Source organism: Penicillium cinerascens (genome assembly GCF_028974065.1).
Source record: "Penicillium cinerascens strain IBT 15544 chromosome Unknown contig_1_segment0_segment0, whole genome shotgun sequence".
Classification (NCBI taxonomy): domain Eukaryota; kingdom Fungi; phylum Ascomycota; class Eurotiomycetes; order Eurotiales; family Aspergillaceae; genus Penicillium; species Penicillium cinerascens.
In genome coordinates, this window is record NW_026695287.1 from 3,529,279 (window position 1) to 3,551,866 (window position 22,588).

Sequence of the window (22,588 nt, forward strand, 5' to 3'; positions counted from 1 at the left end):
GAACAAGCACGAGGGGGCTCGACCTCTTAACACTTTTAATTAAAAGCAGCGGCCCTGAGTGGATCGGAGATATTCTATTATTTATTTATTTTACAATACCGATACTTGGGGCTTCACGGTCTTAGACTTGACCCATTCCCGGCTTGTGGTCTGTTAGGTCTGTCACCGTTGATCGGTTTCAAGTCTGGACTCTTTCCCTTGTATGCCTTCTCATTTCTCTCTCTACACTTCTTTTCGTATACGTCGACTTTTTTCGTCTTTCACTTTCATCTTTCCATCTTTCATCTCTGACACTTGCCTTCACACTTCCATCCTGTTCCCGAGAGATCCCACCATTCCACGGTACTCTGCTTCTGTACCGCCATTCTGCCGCTGTAGCCCTCACAAAGCTCCTGCTCTGACCTCACCATTCGTTGCACGAGACCGCGATATCCTTTTGAGTTTCTGTTCGTCGGTGCATTTGATCCAGACTTCTCCCTGATCACCTGGAGATCGAACGTTGGCTGTCGCTGTCGTCATTCGACTGAGATCACGAGCCTCGATCTCTCAGTTCCTCCCCTCCCTCGACGCTGCTCTGGAGGGGGCTTGACTTTCTATTTACTCTGAAATCCCGAAAAGTCCCGCCGACGTCGCGCATATGATTGCGTTACAAAACCGGCCTATCTTGCCGCCCGCCAAAGTGGATATCTCACTACTACTCAAGCCCCAAGATGAGGAAGAAGCCACCCCGGCACACCCTACATCTCTCTATCCGCCTAGGTCTCTGCCGGCTCCGCCTCCAGGGACGACGCCTCTCATGACGGGTCCGGCACCCGTGGCGCCGTCCTTGACCAAGACCGCCCCCGGTCTCCCAGCAAAGCGTCTGCAGCCCGCTCACACGGCGGAGTCACCCGCCAAGAAACAGTCCAAGTGGTCGCCGGAGGAAGACGCTCTCATCATCGAGCTGCGAGGCAGTGGCATGAAGTGGGAGGATATCAGCAAACGGCTGCCAGGTCGCAGTGCGATCAGTTGCCGTCTCCACTACCAGAACTATCTGGAGCGCCGCAGCGAGTGGGATGAGGATAAGAAGAACAAACTCGCTCGGTTATATGAACGGTAGGAATCAGAACGGGAAATCAGCAGGCTTGCAAAATGCTAACGGTAGATAAAAATAGATTCAAAGCAGAGATGTGGTCCAAGGTAGCGGAGGAAATGGCCATCCCGTGGCGTGCAGCAGAGGCCATGCACTGGCAGCTCGGTGAGCAGGAGATGGCCCGCCGCGCGGGCGTGGTGCCCTTCTCTCTGTCGAGTGCAGCAATCGATCCTCCCACCACTCGAACTCGCCGAGCAAGCACGTCTTTCGCCCGCCCTCGGAAATCCTCCACCTCGCGCGCGATCCCTGGCCACCTCCCAGGCCTTCCAACGCAGCTTCCATCCCTCGAAGAGCTGACCGCGGGCGTTCCTGCGTACGCTCCCCCAGCTCCTATGCCACCGAGAGAGTTCTATGGAGTTGGAAGACCCCCGGACATGGGCATTCCTCCGCCAGGGCTAATGGGCCCGCATCTGGGATTGCCTCCACGAACTCTGCCCTAAGATGACGATAAACGATCACGCCCGTACGGCTTCCCTTTGTTTCCTTGATACGAATTGCATAGCGCCGGCTGGAGGTATCCCGTGATTTGTGGGAGGCCATGAAATTATATAGAGAATTTTCCGTCTCCTTTTGCGCGTTTGAAAGCTCTTTGCTTGTTTTGTTGGGCAGGCATTTGTCGAAACGCCTTACTTTTTTGGCAAGCGCGTCTGTGCTGATGGCAACTTTCGAGGCTGGTTCTCGGAGCGATACCACCCATCGCACGCATCATGACGCAGTTTTGGGCGTCGCGATGACCCACCAATTGTCTTTCTCGTATCCCGACTCGAGAACGTGGCCTCCGGCCTGGTCGATATCTCGCTCCAGTTCCCCTTCTTCATACAGATGATAGTAGCGGTTGAACGTCTGGGGCTGATCATCGGCTGATTTAGCCTTGCGAACCCAGGGCACCATGATGTCTTGCGGGTCACCCTTATCCCAGCCTCGACGGCTGTTCTTCTGCTCGAGAGCCCAGGCATAGATCAGAATTTTACCACCTGACTGTGTCTCTGAGCCGCGTTTCACGGTTCGCAAAATCTCGGCGATGGCCTGGACTCGCCGGGCTGAAGTGGATATATGGTGCACGACAGCAATCGAAATTGCGAAGTCGAAGAACGCATCTCGGTGCGGGAGGTCCATGATATCAGCCACCACGGTTGAATGGGGCTGATGCTGAAGCGCAATTCGCGCCAGATTTTCCGATCTGTCAATTTGAATCAGTCCAGGTCAAGAGAGAGATACGAAAGAATGAGATGTAAACACAGAAAAGATAGCCCCCAAAAAAAGAGAGAATCTGATATAAGAAACAACGTTCCCTACGATGCCCGACGTACCTATCTGAGGCAATTATAAAAACATCTTTGTTGACGGTGAGATATTTGCCATTGCCGCAACCCACATCAAGACCGACGGAGCCGGGTTGTAACTCCTTGAGGAATTGCTCCACAATGGGCCATGGCTAGAAAATCCCGTTAGTCCCAGCAATCAAGGCAGGACAGGAGACACATACCTTGTAGCGGGTGGAAGAGAAGTGCTCCGCGATCTGTTGGTAGACCTCGTGCACATTCTTCTGCTCGTACACTTCCGCGGCGTCCATGGTTGCTGAGGGAGAGAAGTGAAGTCGCCGTCAAGCGAGAGGCGGGTTATGCTATCACGTGGCCTCGAACTCTTACGTTGGACCCCGCCAACACGATTGTGTTTACGATTTCGAATAGACAGATTAGATTCAGATAAGTGTAGATACAATTGATACAGTTGACTCTCTGAAGTCACACCGAAGAGACCTACGCTTGGGCCATCTCCCGAAACTCAGCCGCTTACATGCATTGTAGAACCGACCGCAGATCGAGATAGTGCTACCTGGGATCGACCCTCGAAACAAGCATCTGCCTTGCATCTCCACCAGCCAAGAAGGACCATGTTCATGTTCGACTTCGCCCATGTTCAATACGTGAATCGTGTCCCAGGGCGTTCCTTGCACGCTGACTAAGCGCATCCCGACTTGAGCGGTGCGTTCAGGAGAGAATCTCTCGTCTCGCTGTGCATTAACGTAAGTACATCCTGTTGCTTTGACCAGACCGTGTGTTTGGTTCCGTGATTATCTCCCATTACTGTCCCCAATTCAATATTCGTTATCCTTGAGCCTCGTACTGGGGGTCAATAGGAGACCGATATGGCAATATCAAAACCCACCAAATAGAGGAACTCTTCTGGACGGTTCTATACAGCCCGTCTCCCATCCCAACCTCGACCTCTTACATTGCATTGCCTGCCCTGTTGATATCTACCGCGTGCCACCATCAAACTCGCATAACCGCAATCCTGACACATCCACCCAGATACCTTTCAAACAACCCCCCTCAACGGGCACAGTCAAAATGGCATTTCAGCCTACGTCGGCGGATATCTCCGTCTTAATCACCAGTCCGGCTGCGGTCAAGTCTGCAAATGGAGAGCCCGGCTTCGTGACCGAGCGCCGCGTGACCCCCACGTGGACCGTGATGCAGCTCAAGGGGAAGCTCGAGACCATGACGGGTGTCCCGCCGGGCAGCCAACGCCTTCGCGTCAAGGTGCCCGGTCGACCAGATCAGTGGGCAGACTCCGATGACCAGCTCATCGGGGACTACGGACTCGCCAAGGGTTCCGAGATCGAGGTATGTTTCCTTCTACAGAGGACCGGATTCACGCTAAGTACATCGTCAGGTTCACGACTCCCGTCCGCAGGCGATGCGACCCAACTTTACCGACTTGTCATCGGTTGAGAAGTATGAACTGCCCACCGATACTTACGAGTCGCTTCCGGACTCTGTCCTGGCCTGGAAGAAGAACCAGAAGCTGGGCCGCTTCGACCCTAACGCCCTCTCGCCTGAAGACGCCCTGCGGAAGCAGGTCCAGAAAGACCGGGGAGAGATTGCCTCCAAAGGTTTGCTGGATCTATGCTCTCACCACGGTACATATATCTCACAATGTTTGCAGGTATCGCTGTGTCTAAACGGGCCATCATTCTGCCCTCGTCTCCACCGCATATCCGGCGAGGCATTGTTCGCTTTGTTGGGCCCGTGCCGACGATTCCCACCCCCGGCACGAGCCGTGAGCTTGAGCAGGATGGGCAGCTTCCCCAAGACCTGCAGCCCATTTGGGTCGGTATCGAGCTGGATGAACCCACAGGAAAGAATGACGGTAGCGTGGGTGGCCTGCGCTACTTCGAGTGCCTCGAAAAGCGAGGTGCGTTTGTGAAGCCCGAGAAGGTGGAGGTTGGAGACTTCCCGCCTCTGGATGACGACTTGGATGAGCTTATGGAGGAGATATGATTGATGATACGGATGAACTATTCCATTGTAAATTGAGATTCTAACTCCGATTGCCCCTCCAGTCCTCCCCCAATTATCATGAAAATAATAGATTACAAGATTGCCGACACCGACGCCCCGGTGACTCGGGTTGGACGTAAAAGATTCGCTGGAAACAAGACTGACAGATAGGTATCGTGGCGCGTAGTCAAAACACCGGCATGGCTTGAAAGAAATCAAATGAGCAAAACGTAGATCAACACAATCATTTGGCCTTTTGTTTGCCTTTGGGCCGACCTCGAGACTTTGCCGGGGGAGCAGAAGCGCCGCTGTCAGGTTCAAACTCGCTCTCCTGCACACCGTTCTTGGATGTAGGAGAGGCCTCGCCCTCGCCTTCGCCTGGAACACAGCCTTGCGTGAAGAAAAGTCGAGCTTCTTTGTTGTGCTGGTTCATGAAGCTATAATAGTTGCCTGATGAAACGAGCAGAAACGTCAGTCACAGGATTGCAAAATCCGCACGTATTCAGTTTTGACCTACCTCGAGGGACCTGGAATACGCACCCCTTGCCGGCGCTAAACTGTACACCCGAAATGTCGACTTGAACACGGCCATGGCAAACGTAGAAGACCATATGCATCTTCTTCGAGTTTTTGGGCTTCTTCACACCCTCGGGGGGAAGCTCAACGACACCCGACCCAATGAACGAAGAGCTGAGCAGCTTCGCGAACCGGAATGTGGAATCTTTGACTTCTCTGGTTTCAATGCCAGAAGGAGCGTATGCAATGTCTGAACTATCGTCAGTATGAGATACAAAAGAGCACGAGGAATCGGTCTTACCGAGAACTTCTTCCTCCGAGCTGCTGGCTTGTGCCTTGGGATCCCATTTGGGTACGTAACCATGAAGAACACCTTCCTTTTCCCAAATATCGGCATCTTCATCCTCTTCATCCGACGACTCGTCCCTCTGCTTCTTTTTCTTGGATTTTCGACCAGCACGCTTGCCCTTGTTTTGCTGGTCCGGTTCGGCATCCTCAGTGCGAATGACTTCTTTGATTGTCGAGAGTGGGAAGCGCTGCCCCTCGGCAGCTTCTCCATCACCAAACACGCACCGTTCGTTTCGCCAGTATGCAAGAGGCCGGACAGATACTCGGCCCGAGCGAGTGTGTGTGGCACTGGTATCGGAGGGATTCTCGCGCTTGAGAATATACAAGCTGCGTCCTTTCAGTGGACCTGAACGCTGGGCATAGTTCTCAACCATCCGGTCAAGCTCCGGGTCTAACGGTTCACGCGTAGTTTGAGACTCCCCGCTCGAAGTCTTCTGCTTCTTGGGTGGCCTGGCATCACCAGCCTCATCATCGGCAGGGCCTTGGGTTTTTGGAGGCCGTCCTCTTCGCTTTGGTTGGCCATTATTTGCTTGGGCAAGTTTCGGCACGGGTCCTTTCTTCGCTGCTTTTGAGGTTGATGTTGTCTTGTCTGTCCTGCGCGAAGCCAAAGCAGGTGGAGACGAGTCGGCGCTCAGATCCTGCTCAGGCACCTCGACACCGCGAACAATAGTTTCGTCGCCGACCTCGAAGCTGTCGCCAAAATCGGGTTGGAGCTGTCCGAACGAATTTGCGTTTTCATCACCCTCGCCATCCGAAAAATCGTGTACAGCGACCGGTTCTGATGCCAGCTGCGCCTTTGTATGTCGCGCATTATTATTTTGATTGAGCACGCCCGCATTTACTGAGCGAGTGGACAAAGGAAAAGATTCTTGACGCGATTCAATCAAGCCTTTCCCATCGGAGGGACTGGAAGACACGAAGTCATTCGCCAGCTCTGGAGAAGATCGCAACACAGGGGACTTTCGAGGAGAACGCTTCGCAGACGATCGAGTAGGCGGGGCCAGAAAAGAAGTGCGCGTATGATTCGAAGGTTTGAGAAAGTCCATAGGGCCAGGCGCGTTGCCTGATAAGAACGTCAGCTTCGATTCTGCGAAATATTCACATTGATATGCCGGCGTACCTTCGTCAATAGACATTTCTGAACCGGCAGAATCGTCAGTTTCGTCATCTTCATACCCGTTCAACTTTGTAGGCGACTTCTCCGGGGATGAGAAGAGACCATCCACTTCCTCCATTCCATGCTCATCGCGCCGCCCCTCCTTCAGGGTGATACCGGTCCGTCTAAGCGCATTGCCTGCATTAGCACCTCCGCAGGTCAGAATAGAGAGCGACTCACCGTCCGGCAGTCCCCACGTTCGAATAGTCGAAGTCGCGGGCCTTTCCTGGCCCACGAGCCATGGCGAAAATCGATGCTAAATAGACAGACCTGAAAAAGTGAAGGGAAGGTTTCACAACAAAGTGCAGGTGGAGGGGGAGGAGGAATGGTTGCGCCGGAATTTGGGGAGAACAACGCGCACCCGCCGCTAAGCCCGAACAGTCGACGCGTTTTCACATACTCGGCTTGAATGACTGCACCCCTTCAACTTTCCCTCATATCGACCATGGCTGACGATCAATCCCCCGATATCTCCCAGGACTCCCAGTGCTTTATTCCTCCTAGTGTCGACTCAGCCCAGTTGCTCTCGGGAGAGTCCTACGCATACTACACGCCCTGTCCGGCAGCAATCACGTCCCGCGCCAAAGCGTCACGCGATGGCGTCGAGACGACTCCGTGTGTGCTAGGTGTGGACGAGGCTGGCCGTGGCCCCGTATTGGGCCCAATGGTCTACGGCGCCTTTTATCTGCCAATGGAACTTCACCACTCTCTCTTGGCTGAAAAGCACAGCTTCGACGATAGCAAAGTTCTCACACCCGGCGTACGCGCAAGCCTAATGCGACTTCTCAATACGCCCGGCCAGGACTTGTTTGAGTCCTGTGGGTACGCGATCAAGGCCCTGTCTGCCCGCGACATCGGTTCTGGTATGATGAGACCCGGCACCGCCGTTTACAACTTGAACGCCCAGGCGATGGACGCAACGATCGAGATCATCCGTGGTGTGGTGGAAGACCGCGGAGTGGATGTCCGAGAGGTATACATCGATACTATTGGCAATCCGGCTACCTACCAGTCTAAATTGGAGCGAATTTTTCCAACCTTGAAAATCACGGTGGCTAAGAAGGCAGACTCGCTTTACCCATGCGTGAGCGCTGCGAGTGTGGCAGCCAAGGTGACGCGTGATGTCGCGCTGGAAGTCCTGTACGAGGCTGTGCTTCACGCTCAACAGTCGGATGGCGCGTCCGCTGGGGGATGGGGTAGTGGCTACCCATCCGATTCCAAGTGCGTTGGCTGGCTCCGACGGAACATGGACCCCGTCTTTGGGTGGGGTAATGAGTGCCGCTTCAGTTGGGGAACTGCGAAGGAGATGATTGAAGTGAAGGGCGGAGCACGAGTGGATTGGCCAGTGGATGAGGAAGACGGAGCAGGGCAGCTCAGCGAGTTCCTTCTGGCATCAGGGCCAGGGAAAAGCTCGAGCCGGAGTGGACTTGGAGAATGGTACGGTCAAAGACAAGCTGAAATTCTATGATTCGTCCATCAACATGGAAACTAGACATAACGAACCTAATGTAACATTGACGATACCCTATGAGAGGCCTGTTCAAAGAGCTACAAACAAAAGAAAACGTTCCAATCACGAGTGTCGTCAAAAAGATGCCAAAATAAAAGGAAAAAAAACTGGGTATCACGGGAGAAGGTAGTGCAAGTAGAGCAATCACAACGTGGAGGTCGAGAAATAGTAATTGTCCCACAGATATCCGTAGTCCTCCACCACGCTTCCCACGAGGTCCAGGAGCGGCTTCCCTTTCATCTTGCCGGTTACACTCTGGATCCACGACCTGTTTCGTTGTCAGCCTTCTGGTCAATATTTCAAGGGGTGAATCATAGCGTACTTGGTGATGTTCTCATAGAACGCGCCTCGCATCATCCACCAGCCCATGGACCATCCACGCTTTTTGAGCTCCTCTCGCTCTAGACCCGTGAGTCCGCGCAGACCGCCCGCGACTCGTTCACGGAAGTCCCGCTTGGCAAGTTGCCGACAGCCATACTCCATTCCGAATCCAATCAGCCATGGCCGCCAGCTTCGCTTATCTCCACTCCATCGCTGCATCGCCAAAGCATATACCACAGGTCGCAGGATGTACAGAACCTCCGCCAATTGTCCCTGTCCTGTCACACGGTGTAGCAGAGTTTTGGGAGGTTTGATGTCATCAGCAGTGAGGACTTTGGAGATGAGATAATTCGACACGTCGTTCACGTCTGGGAGAGATGGGAGAGACAATCCCGTACGAGGCATGGTCCAGCTGAGATCCGAGGAACGTTCGCTAACAGGTGTCTGCATGCCATTCCAATCGCTCTGGTCCTCCTCTTCTTCAGTCGATCTGGGGTCCACCTCCCTCTCCGGGAGTGGCGGGCTGACCAGCGGCCTGGAGTTGGTCAGCCGAAGAAGAAGCAGGCGGCAGACAGCCTTGGCGAATTCAAGGAATACGACGACGCGCCAACGAGTCTTCTGGCCACGTCGCCTTGCTGCCATTTCCCACAGGAGCTCTGTGTACTGAAGCATTTGAAGCGCGACGGCGACCTTCCGGTACAATGAGGAGCGGGTGCTCCAGTACTTGGTATATCGCGCATGAGGGGTGGGCGGCGGTCGAGGCACCGTAGACGGTAGTCGGGAGATTACTCGCGCTACCAACGAGTCATGGTAAAGCGATAAGAGCTGTACTCCCGAGTGCACTGCATTGTCATGTTAGATACGCGATTCTCCCTCCTCGAGCGTGGGGACTTGGAACTAACCGCATTCGGATGCTATTTCTGATTCACGATAGCGGCCTGGTGAATGAGAGAGTTGTTAGTGATCGCTTCCAGGAAATGAAACGCGTTCTGTCGTACCTGGAATGATGTAGGTCAGCGACCTCAAAGCGGACTCGACCTGTCCAACCGAGCTGGCATTCTTGGTGACAAAGTCTTCATAGAGTGATAGCCATTTCGAAGGGCTTAGCATCACTCTAGGTATGGGAGCGTTATTGCGAGCGGTCTCCATGGTTTAACCCGATAGCCATGAAAGACGGGGGAGAGAAGGCGGGAGGCCGGGGAAGGAGGAGGAGGTCACGGGGCGCGCCAAGACGGAAAAGCCGAGGTCGATGTTTTCGGTGGAGACGTTCCCTGCCTTCTACAGTACTCGTAACGTCATTCTGCATGACATGGGAGCTATTCAATTGTGTTTATATTCGGGTATCATGGGTATGTTAATTTCATTCATCTGCCCAGGTCCAAAGTCCTCCAGGTCGCATGGCCTCTCGGTACCGCTCCTCCACCTTTCCCCGCTCCAGCCTTTGTGCTGCTTCCCGGTCTGATTTCATTTCCTGTGTGTCTGGCATGTCTGTTCTCCAAAAACCAGGCGGAGATTGAGCGCGCTGATGAGTGTGTCGGTGTCGGCCATATTGATTAGCAAGAGTTCTGGCTCTGGCTTCCACAAGAAGATTGTCACGATCCTGGCCACTTAGGCCATCCAGTAGGTGCTGATCCTCGCCTACATACTCTTCCAGGGCCCGTTGGTCTTCTTCCGTTTGCTCTGTGGAATTATTGGCTGGGAGGCCTCCAAGGCGTGCCATAGCACGAAAGCGATCTCCACAGCACCCGGGACGCGTGCATCCGGAGATGCACTTGCGATCATCTTTCTTGCGAACAACCGAGTCATATGCGTAGTCAAGCCCCTGGTTTCGGGTTGGATTGATCTTGAAATGTTCAAGGGTTAAACGACTTAGAGGGAGCGATCTGTAGGGCTCGTCTTCTGGGCGCACCTCCGGGAAATTCTGGGAATCAGTTTCGGTCGCGGAGTCACCGGATTGGTTTCGAGATGAAAGGGACTCGGTAGCAAGACGATGTCTTCGTGCAGCGGCATTCCTGATTGAATCCTGGGAATTGCCCGGTCCATGAAGATTTTTGGCAGACTCGAGTGGTGATTTGGAAGGCAATGATCCCTCCAAAAGGCCCTGGAGCCGGCTCTGTGTGGTTTTTCCGTCACCCTTGGATTGCGGTGGCCTCGTGTGAGGTGTTGCTGGTGTGCTTTTCGGGAGATGCCGTTTGGAATAACTACCATCTTCTTCGGCATCGCAGTCTTCTGCCATTGAAAATACCGCACGGTGGTTTGTCAATTTCTGCTTTTTCATCCCAAGCTCTTGTCTATAAAACTTGTCTGTTCGGGCGTTCCCATCGACCGAGCGTAGTATAGATGATTGTTGAAATGGTCGATCTGACTGGGTCTGCTGGGTACCGGTGCCACTTGGCTCGTTTTCCATACCCGAGTCTTCCCAGTGCACTTCTCGGTGGGCATTCCGTTTTGTAGGCGTCTGCACAGTATCACCAATTTCATCCAGATCTTGAGTGCTAGGCAAATGCTGGCCGAGGGAGAACGCAGAGTGATGCAATGGACTTGATGACGCCGGTTCATTCTTAACAAGTACTGGTCGTTTAGGAGCAGTCTCCATCAGATGGTCATGAGAAGCAGCAACAACCCGCTTTCTCTTCCGACTTTGCAAATGTGGTAAGGGGGGAATTATATCCGAAGACGACTCTGAAGATGGCGGATTCCGCGTAGCACGACCGGGCTCTGGTGGGTTTGGGCGATTCACTGATTGACTGCCTTCCTCGATCTTAACCATAGGTTTCACGTTTGTTGGGCAGTCTTCATTCTGGACCGGTTCAGTGAATGATGTACCAGCAACAGAGTCCTGCGTCGCTTCACGTTCCGAGGGCGGTGCCGCTTCTGAAATTGGGGCTGTCGACTTTGCAGTGTCACTGAATCCCACATTTGGCACCTTTCGAAAAGTTACCGATTCGCCATTGGGAAGAAAACATGTAAACTCATCCCGCTCTAGCAGCCTTTCCCAACATCGTAATTTCTTCTTGTGTTGCAGTACTTTTGCTTTAAGACTGGTCCAGCTTTTGGAAAACGTCTGTAAGCTGGTATAGAGCGTTGTGTATTTATGATCGAGGATTTCTTGCAGCTGATCCTTCTTGTTGTGATGATTGTTCCAGAGGTTTTCGGGTGCAAATTCATCCTGCAGATTGGCAAAGGCGACTGGAAATTCAAGGTCCTTCGGGTCGACTTCATAGCGCTTGATCTCCTCCTGGAGCACGGATATTTGGTTCTGCAACTCTTGAATTCTGTGCTCTGCCGTCTCGCGGGCCTCGCGGGCAGCTGATCCGTCCTCTTCGGCTTTTCTCAGGTTTGCTTCACGGATGGCAAGTTGAGACTCCAGCTTCGCGTAGGCATTGTCAAACGAGGCATCGCATGCTTCCGAAATTGAAGCATGGAGTTCCTTAAGAATCTCCATCGGGAGGTTCGTGGTGTGGAAGCTTACCACGAGAGAAACGCGGTGATAAGGCGCGTCTTAGCGGCAATAAGCTCACCGCTCTAGCCTCACGTAATATAATGCCCGACCGCTTTCCCCGATTCCTTATCGGCGACCGATAAGGGGCGCTTGACGTAGCACGCAAGCCTCGCTTTTGTATTCTCCATTCACCATCGAACCGCCGGAAGGATATCATGTGTTTGGATGATCTACCAGGATGTCCAAACGCCTTCGGGAAGATGATACGTTTGATCTGCCTTCTGCAAAGCGAAATCGGGACCTTGTGACTGGCCCTGTCGATCGGCTATCTTCTTTGAGTGACGAACTTCTGCTCAATATTCTGTCATTTCTTCCAGTATCGTCTCTGAATGTGTGCCAGACGTAAGTGACCCCATCATCATGCTCTGCAGCCGGTTTTAACTTTTGTCATCAGGTTGTCTCATCGATTCCACACTCTTAGTGGGGACTCGGAGTTGTGGAAACGACAGTATTACTCGCAATGGGTACGCCCTCGTGCCCGTCGACTGGCCAATGTAAGGCGTTCAACATTGCCGGCCAAAACAGAGTATTCGCCAAAGGTCTCAACATGGCTTGATCACAGCCATTTAGCCGAGGAAGGAAAAGTGACGAATTGGAAAAGACAGTATCGATTGCGGCACAATTGGTCGCGCGGACTATGTCGGGTCACTGAAGTCGAGTTTCCTCAACCGACATCTCCTCCTTCATTGGTCAAGCTTTGTGCTGGTAATGTCTTCACGGCGGATGCTCCCCATGGACTTAGAGCGTGGGCCGCAAGAGACCCAGCGAGCTGTCTAGCAAATATCCCCTTTTCAGACGAAAGAGAGGACTCCACCGTGCTTCCAACAGCACTAGCGGTGAATCAACAGCAGGATCAACAAGAGATTGTGGTGGGTTTTGAGAATGGCCGTTTCAATCGCTACGTTTTTGACGTCCAGACCTCCCGCTTGATCTTACACTCGTCACATGTCGGACTCAGTGATGGGGCCATTACCGCTATGGCTCTTTCGTCGCCATACCTCCTGATCGTCTCCCAGCACAAGACTTTGTCGTTATACAATCTCAGAGGTCAGTCTCACCGGCCTGAGGCAGCCAACGATATCACCCAGCCGCGTGAACTTGTATCACTCAAAGCGGAAAACATGATCGCGCCAATGACGCTGTCTCTCCGGGTTTCAGCTTTGGAGATCGTGGCCACCATTGTGTACAGCTTCTTTCATATTGGCTGTGGGTGGTCACAGGGGATGCAAGAACTACGGTTTGATAGAGACGGTCAACAACTCGACTGTCGTATTGCGAGTACGGTTGATTCACAATACGGAATGAGACCGCTGCAAGGTCTATCGCCATCATTGAAACGACGGCATTCTGCCTCTTTCGAGCCCACCGACATTGAAGGTTCGACCCCCGCCGTCCCCTCCATCTTGCACCAACAGCAGCCAACTTCGATGTCATATTCTCATCCGTATCTGCTGACCTCGCATGCGGATAATACTCTGACCATGTATATTGTGGTCTCCGATTTGAGCTCTCTGTTTGTTCGCGGAGGGCAGCGTCTTTGGGGCCACACATCCTCCGTGTCTACCGTACAAGTCACAAATCGCGGCAAAGCGGTGTCAGTGAGCACTCGTGGAGATGAAATCCGCATATGGGAACTTGAGGCAGCGGTCCCTTCGCTGGGCAGCCGGAGGCCCTTGAAAGCCGAGAACAGCATTCAAGTCAGCCCTGAGAACAAACGACGGATGGAATCGGGGTCGGGCCGCGTGCCCAAAAGCATCCAACAGGATGCGGGCGGACTTGGGACAGTTCCCAGTGCCCCGCAGGAGATATCGCGAATGCATGAATGCGTTGGGTTTGATGAAGAGCGAGTTCTCCTCCTCCGAGAGAAGCAAGTTGGCACCCAGCTTCTGGAATGTTATGATTTCACATAGCTGCGCCGTTGGTGTAGAAAGGCATGGTCAACAGGATACGTTCGATTCTGATCACTTGGAATGTCTCTGAGGCCAAGTCTCAAATCCATCCCGGTGGGAGTGTGGGCGTGGCTTGACAGGCGCGCTAACGCAGGTCCAGGGACCCGGTCGCGCGAGTCCCCGTAGCACAAGGTACTCAAGGTCCTCAACGTGCTCAGGGTGCGAGCCCCTCGAGCTGGGGACCCTGGCGGATCTCGTGCCGCCCCAGGATATAAATGTCATGCAGTTCCCAGTTTTCTCGTCGCTGAATGCGATTCCCATCTCTGGTCATCCTTGAAGTACTCTTGTTATCTGTGCTCAGTCGCAAATTGGCCAGGTTCTGCTCATGTGCTGGCGTTCCTGCCCAGTATAGTCTGAAGGCCATAAGGAACTCTGTGTCATCTTTCATATGACGATTCCTCAATAAGTGACTACAGCGGACACCTGGACCTTTTGCGCAGAGACTTGCTAAGGTTGCAACGAGCCAAACCGATGCCTTCCTAAGCATTGTCATTTAGTTGCCAGAACTCAGCTACGCCTAAGTTCAAAAAGATATTGGAACTGACTCTCAGCAAAAATCGGGGCTTTGGCAGAGCAATCTGGGTCTTTCACTATGAGATTGTGCATTAGCAAGGTACTCTGGAGGGCAATTGATGCCTCTACAGGGTGCAGGATTTGCTCAACCACAGAACTTGGTCAATGGAAATATGAATGCGACCTAGCATAATGCACATGCAAAGTCAGATTCATATCTCGTGAATGCTCAAGCGTGGACATTTTATTATGTTTAGTGGGAAGAGCCCCGAGGTTTCAAATCGTTTACTGAGTCGCGCGGGAAGTTTTCTCCCCTCCCCGCACTACAAAATTCCTCCCTCACCCGCTTCCCTCAACGATTCCTCTTCATCGCATCCCCCTCCGTTTTCCTTACCCACAAACTATTTCCAGTTCCGTCAACTCCTTCTAATCGCTCAAGATGGATCCTCGCTCCAACCGCTCCTGCTACAACTGTGCGTTATTGCTCTTATCCTCCCACCCCGCTCGCCTATCCCACCGCACAGTGCCAGCTCACTGCTCCGGAGATAGGCCAGTATGGCATCTCTTGAGCAGCTGAAAGCTAGCTCTGATGTCTCCCTTCCAATATCCCATTTTAGTCCATTGTTCTTACCTTCCCCGCGAGCCTCCGGGCACGTTGCGATCGCTTTTAGTTGGGGTTTTTTGACTGACATTTTTTCTCCGTAGGCGGTGACGCCTCCCACCAGGTAAGACCATGGCTTTCCTCGCGACGTTTTGCGCATTAACGATGCCTTTCTGATTGCTGGGTTTCGCACGATCGACTGAATGCTCACATGTTTTTTTTAGGCGAAGGACTGCCCCAAGAAGGGTACTCCCACCTGGTAAGCGCCGTTCTCATCAGCCGGTGGAGCTTTTGGCTGATATGTCTTGGATAGCTACAACTGCGGTGGTGAGGGCCATGTCAGTAAGTTACTGTCAATTCTTACGACCGTGAGTGATATCGGGATCAAATTAACCGTCCTATCTTAGACCGCGAGTGCCCCAACCCTCCCAAGGAGCGTACCTGCTACCGTTGCGGTCTGACCGGCCACCTGTCCCGTGAGTGCCCTCAGGGTGGTGCTCCCGGCGGCGGCGGCGGCGGCTACGGCGGTGCCTCCGGTGGCCAAGAGTGCTACAAGTGCGGCCAGGTTGGCCACATTGCTCGCAGCTGCCCCCAGGGTGGTAACTACGGTGGTAGCGGCGGTTACGGCGGCGGCGGCTTTGGCGGTCGCCCCCAGACCTGCTACTCCTGCGGTGGCTTCGGCCACATGGCTCGTGACTGCACTCAGGGACAGAAGTGCTACAACTGTCAGTTTTTACCCATTCCAAATTCCTTATTCCGGGCTTGAGATTAACGTATGAGCAGGCGGCGAGGTTGGCCACGTTTCCCGTGACTGCACCACCGAGGCCCGCGGTGAGCGTGTCTGCTACAAGTGCAAGCAGCCCGGCCACGTCCAGGCCGCGTGCCCCAACTAAAATGGATCTTGCAATGTCTTTTCTTTCGTCCTTTCCACCCCTGGGTAATTTCGGAACAAAAAATTTTCTATTTGCATGCGCCACGATCTGAGATGTCTATTTCCCCTGGGTTCTTTTTTGTATTATCACTCACGGCTTGAATCACGACCATGGTCTTTTTCTTTGCATGTTGTTTCATGTCTTCCCGCGTTGATCTTCCTTTCCGTGTCTACCGGGCTTTCTCGTGTGGAAAGCGAAGTGCAAAGGGCGGTCTGGCTTGCAAATAAAATGGGTTATACATGGGATTCTTTTTACGGCGCGTTACGGGAGATACTTAGTTGCATGGGGAAATGCATATTTAATCTCCAAAAACAAACAGCCTCTTTCTCATGTAGTTGTTATCCCTAGGGCCCTTTAGGAGCTACAGCTGCACATCATCGCTCGCTTGTACTTAGGGACATCACCGCAGAACCGCTCCTCTTCCTGTTTGTGAAGACCCCATTCGTCGTTGAACGGGTTTAGACTCATCTGCATCACCCGGTCCAGAATCTCCCGGTCCCCTTTACGCTCCACCCGCTCAATAATCTCGTCGAGAATCCATCCTCGGGGCACAAACTGTATTGATCAGCTGGTCAGGTCCATAGAAACCGAAAAGGTAGGGTTGTAATCTCACGTTCGGGTTGACAGCCTTCATGGCTTTCCGTCTTTCCTCGTCGTTGCCGGCTCCCCAATCTTCCAGCACCCGGGCTTGCCAGCTATCAAGCCACTTGGCAATCCGTTCCCGGGCGGAGGCATCAGTGTAGCCAATACCACCAAAGCCCTCGGCGTGGAAGAAGATCGACGCTACTTCTTTCCGCTTCTCATCGGAGTGCAGCTCGGATAGAGACAGCCCCGACAAGCGTCGGAAGAAGTGGTTGAAATCCAGCTCCAGTGCCTCCAGAGTATCCAGCATCTCCGAAAACAGATCCTGGAAATCCGACTCTTTCTGTGTTTTAAGTCCCAGTCTCTGAGACATCAATCTCTTGTATTCATTTAGGAAAACCGCTCTGAACTCCTCGCCGGTTCTTTCGATGACGGATTCCGCACGCTTAATGACCTCCGCCTCCATCTCCTCGGTGACGCCGTCCTTGATGAAAGCCTCCTCGTCCACTCGGCTCCCAGCACCAATTAACTCGCCAAGGGATTCACCGAGGCGGACCAGGTTCCACCAGATAATACTGGGTTGATTCTTGTAAGAATACCGTAGCATATGATCATCGTGGTTAGGAGTGTACGACGGGTCAAAGTTATCCATGAAAGCAAAGGGTCCATAGTCAAGCGACAGGCCATAGAGCGACGTGTTATCTGTGTTCAGCACACCGTTCATAAACCCATAGGCCTGCCATGCCGCAACCGTCTTTGCGTTGCGTCGGGCAATCTCGCGATAGAGCCTTGCGAATCGGTTTTCTTCGGTCTCTTGGGGTCCTTGCAGTTCGTCCCGGGGTACGTTTCTCTGGGGGTTATCGACATTCGACTGTTGTTCACCCACGGAAACCGCGGCGGGGAGGTTTTCCCATCCACCAAAGACGTCCTCCGCGACGTATGTAGCGAGCTTTCGGATGAGTTGACGATCACCTCGGACCCTAGGAAGATCAAAGGTTCCAATTCGCAGCCAGGACTCGGCAAATCGGGCCACGATCGCACCCGGTTCGATGCGCTCTCGCAACACCTTTGCGTCAGGCAATAGCGTCAGGGATAGTGCACGAGTCGTCGGTACACCCAGGGCATTAAGAGCTGTACATGTTCAGTGACTGGCTCTTATCAAAGGTTCGGGGGAACTACCTTCGGAAACAATATACTCGCGAATACTGGATCGAAGGACAGCTTTGCCATCTGCAAAACGCGAATACGGTGTCTTGCCCGCACCTTTCAGCTGAAGCTCATACCGAGTACTTGTTTGAGGATTGGTGCATTCAAACAGACTGATTGCACGCTTTTGACCCATTAGCAATTGTTTTTTTCATAGAGCCAAGCGGGGTGCATCGACTTACTCCATCTCCAAGTTGCCCGGCCCACGAACCACTGCGGTCTGTTAGTTCCGATATTGCAACGAACCTACAAGTTGACTTACAATTGCCATCCTGTTAAATTCGAGTCAGCCTTCCCGTACGAGGAATGAGCACAAGTCACGATAGGGATACGTACCGCCGTAGCACTGAGCCCACGGGTAAATGCCCCCCCTTTTCCTCATCCCACCAGATTTGATTGCCGGCAACCAGCGCCTTGAATTGCGGTGTTTCTTCCTCTCCAGGCTTCAACCCCAAATCCTCCATCGCCCTGGGGCTCACCCCAAGCAGCTCCGGCTTGTCCACTGGTTCCGGGCGGACATAGGTAAACAGAGCGCCCTTGACCATGCGCGGCCCCAAGGTTTCCCGAGGAGCTTTGTGCGAAACCTCGGGTGTCTCGAAAGCCGGGTCCGGGGGTAGCTTTGACGTAAAGACATTCGATTTAGGCAAATCCGTCAGGGACGAACCCGTGGAGCGGGAAAGATGAGAGGCCATTTGAGCCAAACGGTTCCGAGTCGGTTGAAAAGTTCGCGAGGACATAAATCGACGTCCTGAACAGGCGCGGAGCACACGAGCCGAGATCATGAAGGGTTTTACTCTTTGATTTTGACGCGTCTCTTTCAATTTGATAAACGCGGAGAAGAACCCTGCAGCACCAATGACATCATGTCATTATTAATCGCGGCGAGTCCTGCCGCGACTACGCTTCGGTATCGTCGAAATCGATATGATTATTCAGGGCCCCCCAGGCGGAACCGACCCGCGCCATTTTGCCCCGCCCATGACTTGTTCTTAAAAATGGATTAATATTCCGGACATCCGGACATTTCCTGTCTGTATCTGCTTCACTCAACAATGGCGAGCCCTCACACCATCCCGACTACCAAGCTCAATGACGGTTCCGTCATTCCCGTTGTAAGTACCCACTTTCGGGGTATTCATAGAACATAGCTTACAACGGTACATAGCTCGGGTATGGCACCGGTACTGCATGGTACAAGACTTCGGACAGCGGGATCAACCGGGAGTTGGTCGATTCGGCGAAGAACGCGGTGAAGTTGGGCTATCACCATCTGGACGGAGCAGAGGTGTATGGAACCGAGGATGAATTGGGCTGCGCGATTAAGGAGAGTAGCCTTCCTCGTGAAGAGCTGTTCGTGACCACCAAAGTTCACACCAGCATTGCCGACATCCCTGCGGCCATTGACGCCAGCCTGAAAAAGCTTGGGCTCGATTATGTTGACTTGTAGGTTCTCTCGGGTCGTTCTGGCAAGCTCATGCACCGTACTGATGGCGAAAGGTACCTGATCCATGCCCCCTTCTTTGCCGAGACGGAAAGTGAGCTTCAAGCCGCCTGGGCTGCAATGGAGCAGGTCAAAGCATCTGGAAAAGCTCGGTCTATTGGCGTGTCCAACTTTGTGCAGAGCCACCTGGAGACCCTTCTCAGAACCGCCAAGGTCGTGCCGTCGGTGAACCAGATCGAGTTCCACCCGTACCTCCAACACGGGGATCTCGTGGAATTCCACGAGAGTAAGGGGATCAAAACGGTCAGCTATGCCGGTCTTGCACCAATTACTCGCGCGGGTGGTGGACCGTTAGATCAGCTGTTGTCGGATCTGGCTAAGAAGTACGCGGTCAGTGAATCGGAGATTCTGCTGCGCTGGTCTCTCGATCGGGGATGCGTGGCTATCACGACGAGTGGCAAGGAAACCCGCCTGGCCAGCTATCTGCGCGCGTTGACGTTCCAATTGACCCCTCGGGAGGTCGAGGACATCTCGCGTCTCGGGCAGCAGAAGCATTACCGTGCATTCTGGCGGGAGAAGTATGCCGCAGATGACCGGATTTGAAGTCACTGTCATATGAATGCAGGAAGGAATACGGGCAGATCAGGACAATAGGCGATTCCTGCTGGACGCATGTATGAAGGCATGAAGCAGTGATTCGCAGCTCGCGATAGCACCTGTCATTTTATAAACATGGGAATCCGTCTCCGTATCTGGTTCATTCAACCGAAGTACCCAAGTAGGTATCCGCCTGGGCAGGTCACTACCTATTGGCAATCACAAGGTCCAATTCTCTCGTGCCGGCTTCCTTATCCCCCAGCGACGAACGTAGAAGTAGAGAGCCACGTAGATCGACGCCAAAAGCGGCGAGGCGGGCGCCCCCGAAACAGAACCCCGGATCCCCCATCTCGTCCATTCATCTTTCACCATCCTCGTCCTGAACCACTGTGTGGCCCTTGACCTTCTTTCCTTCCGTCACCTATACCTCAAATCCAATCTTATCTCGGGGATCGCGATACGATGTTCCGCTGAGCCCCCTCGAGGCCGGTGCAGATCTCTCCGCCCTCGCCTCGATGTTTTGACTCCCGATTCTCCCCAGGCGCATGCTACCAGGGACCACAGCTTTGGTGACACGCTCCAGCTCGGCGAATTTATTGCTCGGTGCGCGCACGGTACGATCGATGGTTTACCAAGTCGTTCAACTCCGCGGACTGCGATGTCGGTGAACGATCAGCCCCCCTCTGCGGACACGACTATCTCCCAACTCGCGAACCAGCCCTTTGCATCTGATCTCGAAGCTCTTGACCAACGATTGAAGCGTCTCTCCGACGACGTCCTTCCCCCTCACCCTTACCTCCTCACCCTCCCTACGAATGCGCCTTTCCGCCTGGGATCCCGTGCCGCGAACAATTGGGCAGTAGGGCATGACCGTCCATTCAGCCCAGAGGAGCAAGAACTTCAATACATGACATTTTTGAGACACCACGACACAGACTCGCTACTTGTAGCCGTGGGAGATTGGTCAGACGAGTCGGGGCGCATGATGGCTGACCAGTCTTCGGCCCCGAGCACAACAGAGACCCCCAAAGAAACGGTAGCTAAGAAGAAGATCAGTCTGAAGGACTACAAACACCAAAAGACCGCCGCGCCGGTCGCGTCCTCCACAGGTCACGATAAGCGAATGCGCGACGGCTCAAACTCCAAGCGCGAAGTAACCCAACCTGCTCCCAAGCCCGACTCCCCAAAGAAAAGCGATAAGACCGACCTGCCTCCGACATCCATATCACATTTACGCCTTTCTCCTTCCAAGGGCCCTAAGAAACGGCCCTCGACGTCTGACCTAGACTACCTCGGCTCTGAGCCGGCCGTGAGCTACGACATGCATTCTCCTAAGAAACCGCGACTATCCCCCGAGAAGGATACTCGCACGGAAGCTACTTTGAAGAAGTCACAATCTCCAAGGCTGCCCGCACTCTTGTCACCTACTCTCCCTCCGACGAAACTTCCTCCCTCCTCGACTCCCCCCGCAGCTAAATTGCCGCGGTTGCTCTCCCCTACACTACCGCCGGATCTCGAGAAGGAGCTGGCAAGATTCGAGGAACGTTCTCCAGCCCGGCACTCGCCTAAACGCGACATTGCAGCAACCAAAGGAAAGCGGGATGATGCACCTCATTCTCGAACCCCAATTTCCACGAACAGCGGCAGCAACTCAAGTTTCCAGAACAACCGCGCCGGAACTTCATTGAAAGACTCTCATTCCTCAAAGCAACATTGCATCGTCAAACTGCGGTATGGCAAGGCAAATCGCCGACGAGTCGAAGGCCTTCTCAAATTTTCCGGTAAAAGGAAAGCATATCGGTCCGATTCGCCGCTTGGTCAGGATACGGACCATGAAGACGCATCCCATCTTGAAAGGAGAAAAGACGCCAGCTCATCTCGCGGCCCTGTTGCATCTGATAGGCCAAAACAAAAGACGAACCCCGAGCCAGAAGCATCGATGGGTCCTACAGGTGGCAGTCTCAAGGAACGCAAAGGTTCTGCCGAACAGCCTCTTACGCCAGCCTCCAATTCCTTCCCATCCAAGAGCGACAGACCCAAGTCAACTACCTCAACTCCGGTTAAGGACCCTAAGGCCTCCATTTCACGCCGAGTTGATACTGGTGAGATCGGCGGCAAGACCCCCGTGAACCCGTCGAACAAACGTCACTCGGTTGACCCGGGATCGAAAGAGTCGCCTTCCCAGCCAGAAAGCCGTCCTCGTAATAACGAGCGTCGAGCCTGGCGTGATGACTTCCAGAAGTTCAGCAACACCGGTCGAGAATTGAAACATGCCTCGGAACGGTCCAGAACCAAGACCGGAGCCTCGGCCACAGACGAGAAACTGGCTTTGGTGACTGCAATCGAGGCCATCATGTGTTTCATCCTTGCCTTTGTGGCCGACGATCAATCCAAGGCTCTTGTGCGGCAGGGCGGGGATTCTTCTGCTTGGGTGTCCATCCTGGCATACTGGCGAGTGGTCCGGAATTACAGCAACTCATATCCCGTCCTGCACGGTCTTTGTCTTCTTTTGGGTGCCGTATCTTACGATGCCATCCACGCACTAGATCTCGAACGTCTTGCAGTTAGCCCATTACCGGGCGAGCACACCCCGGTGCCCACTCCCGGCAGCGATGGCAATACTGTTTTATCGGACGAGAACAAGAAAAGCCGAAAGGAGTTCCTCGAGCTGAGAACTCGACTTCTCGAGTGCTACCGAGAATCGCAGAAGCTATGGCTAGAGGGAACACGGGTTCTCTCTGAAGACGTTCTTCATCAGGAATTTCCCGCCACTTGGTCTCATCGGTCTCACAATCATGCAGAACGAGGCAAAATAGCACTCAAAGCTGGGGACTACGCCGGTGATTATTTTCTTCCCTTTGGTGGCACGACCCCACCCGTCGAAGTGGTGCGTTTCGGTTATTCATTGCTCAAGGAGTGGTGCATGCAACAAGATGTGACGTGGAAGCGGCGCCTGTCTCTTTAATGATGACATTTGAAATCATCGCGGCGTCCC

General features: G+C 53.5%; 12 protein-coding genes across 12 annotated transcripts; 7 read left to right on the plus strand and 5 right to left on the minus strand.

Moving 5' to 3' along the window:
- Positions 1-637: 637 nt before the first annotated feature.
- N7498_002866 (MYB DNA-binding domain protein) lies at positions 638-1,572 on the plus strand (the record flags this gene model as incomplete). Its single annotated transcript, XM_058449928.1, has 2 exons — positions 638-1,095; positions 1,155-1,572. 2 exons carry the CDS (start codon positions 638-640, stop codon positions 1,570-1,572), a joined length of 876 nt encoding a protein of 291 aa, XP_058312272.1.
- Positions 1,573-1,837: 265 nt separating this feature from the next.
- N7498_002867 (tRNA (carboxymethyluridine(34)-5-O)-methyltransferase) lies at positions 1,838-2,705 on the minus strand (the record flags this gene model as incomplete). Its single annotated transcript, XM_058449929.1, has 3 exons — positions 1,838-2,312; positions 2,443-2,567; positions 2,619-2,705. 3 exons carry the CDS (start codon positions 2,703-2,705, stop codon positions 1,838-1,840), a joined length of 687 nt encoding a protein of 228 aa, XP_058312273.1.
- Positions 2,706-3,486: 781 nt separating this feature from the next.
- N7498_002868 (tubulin-folding cofactor B) lies at positions 3,487-4,419 on the plus strand (the record flags this gene model as incomplete). Its single annotated transcript, XM_058449930.1, has 3 exons — positions 3,487-3,762; positions 3,812-4,031; positions 4,085-4,419. 3 exons carry the CDS (start codon positions 3,487-3,489, stop codon positions 4,417-4,419), a joined length of 831 nt encoding a protein of 276 aa, XP_058312274.1.
- A 244-nt stretch (positions 4,420-4,663) lies between these two features.
- Positions 4,664-6,681, minus strand: N7498_002869 (Cupin domain protein; the record flags this gene model as incomplete). Its single annotated transcript, XM_058449931.1, has 5 exons — positions 4,664-4,869; positions 4,937-5,185; positions 5,237-6,346; positions 6,404-6,564; positions 6,620-6,681. 5 exons carry the CDS (start codon positions 6,679-6,681, stop codon positions 4,664-4,666), a joined length of 1,788 nt encoding a protein of 595 aa, XP_058312275.1.
- A 203-nt stretch (positions 6,682-6,884) lies between these two features.
- N7498_002870 (ribonuclease H2 catalytic subunit RNH201) lies at positions 6,885-7,907 on the plus strand (the record flags this gene model as incomplete). The annotated part of the gene is made up of 1 exon (XM_058449932.1): positions 6,885-7,907. One exon carries the CDS (start codon positions 6,885-6,887, stop codon positions 7,905-7,907), a length of 1,023 nt encoding a protein of 340 aa, XP_058312276.1.
- Positions 7,908-8,093: 186 nt separating this feature from the next.
- Positions 8,094-9,419, minus strand: N7498_002871 (peroxisomal membrane protein PEX16; the record flags this gene model as incomplete). The annotated part of the gene is made up of 4 exons (XM_058449933.1): positions 8,094-8,217; positions 8,272-9,112; positions 9,173-9,208; positions 9,269-9,419. The coding sequence occupies 4 exons, from the start codon at positions 9,417-9,419 to the stop codon at positions 8,094-8,096; spliced, it is 1,152 nt and encodes a 383-aa protein (XP_058312277.1).
- A 211-nt stretch (positions 9,420-9,630) lies between these two features.
- Positions 9,631-11,715, minus strand: N7498_002872 (SAE2 C-terminal domain-containing protein; the record flags this gene model as incomplete). Its single annotated transcript, XM_058449934.1, has 1 exon — positions 9,631-11,715. One exon carries the CDS (start codon positions 11,713-11,715, stop codon positions 9,631-9,633), a length of 2,085 nt encoding a protein of 694 aa, XP_058312278.1.
- Positions 11,716-11,950: 235 nt separating this feature from the next.
- On the plus strand, positions 11,951-13,682 carry N7498_002873 (WD domain protein; the record flags this gene model as incomplete). The annotated part of the gene is made up of 2 exons (XM_058449935.1): positions 11,951-12,114; positions 12,167-13,682. 2 exons carry the CDS (start codon positions 11,951-11,953, stop codon positions 13,680-13,682), a joined length of 1,680 nt encoding a protein of 559 aa, XP_058312279.1.
- An 818-nt stretch (positions 13,683-14,500) lies between these two features.
- N7498_002874 (uncharacterized protein) lies at positions 14,501-16,071 on the plus strand. Its single transcript, XM_058449936.1, has 6 exons — positions 14,501-14,707; positions 14,940-14,959; positions 15,060-15,094; positions 15,149-15,177; positions 15,243-15,560; positions 15,619-16,071. Exons 1-6 carry the CDS (start codon positions 14,674-14,676, stop codon positions 15,726-15,728), a joined length of 546 nt encoding a protein of 181 aa, XP_058312280.1. The 5' UTR covers positions 14,501-14,673; the 3' UTR covers positions 15,729-16,071.
- Positions 16,072-16,121: 50 nt separating this feature from the next.
- Positions 16,122-18,247, minus strand: N7498_002875 (uncharacterized protein; the record flags this gene model as incomplete). The annotated part of the gene is made up of 5 exons (XM_058449937.1): positions 16,122-16,322; positions 16,381-17,480; positions 17,529-17,679; positions 17,738-17,768; positions 17,892-18,247. The coding sequence occupies 5 exons, from the start codon at positions 18,245-18,247 to the stop codon at positions 16,122-16,124; spliced, it is 1,839 nt and encodes a 612-aa protein (XP_058312281.1).
- A 360-nt stretch (positions 18,248-18,607) lies between these two features.
- Positions 18,608-19,599, plus strand: N7498_002876 (aldo/keto reductase; the record flags this gene model as incomplete). Its single annotated transcript, XM_058449938.1, has 3 exons — positions 18,608-18,667; positions 18,721-18,998; positions 19,053-19,599. 3 exons carry the CDS (start codon positions 18,608-18,610, stop codon positions 19,597-19,599), a joined length of 885 nt encoding a protein of 294 aa, XP_058312282.1.
- A 652-nt stretch (positions 19,600-20,251) lies between these two features.
- On the plus strand, positions 20,252-22,558 carry N7498_002877 (uncharacterized protein; the record flags this gene model as incomplete). The annotated part of the gene is made up of 1 exon (XM_058449939.1): positions 20,252-22,558. One exon carries the CDS (start codon positions 20,252-20,254, stop codon positions 22,556-22,558), a length of 2,307 nt encoding a protein of 768 aa, XP_058312283.1.
- Positions 22,559-22,588: the final 30 nt, after the last annotated feature.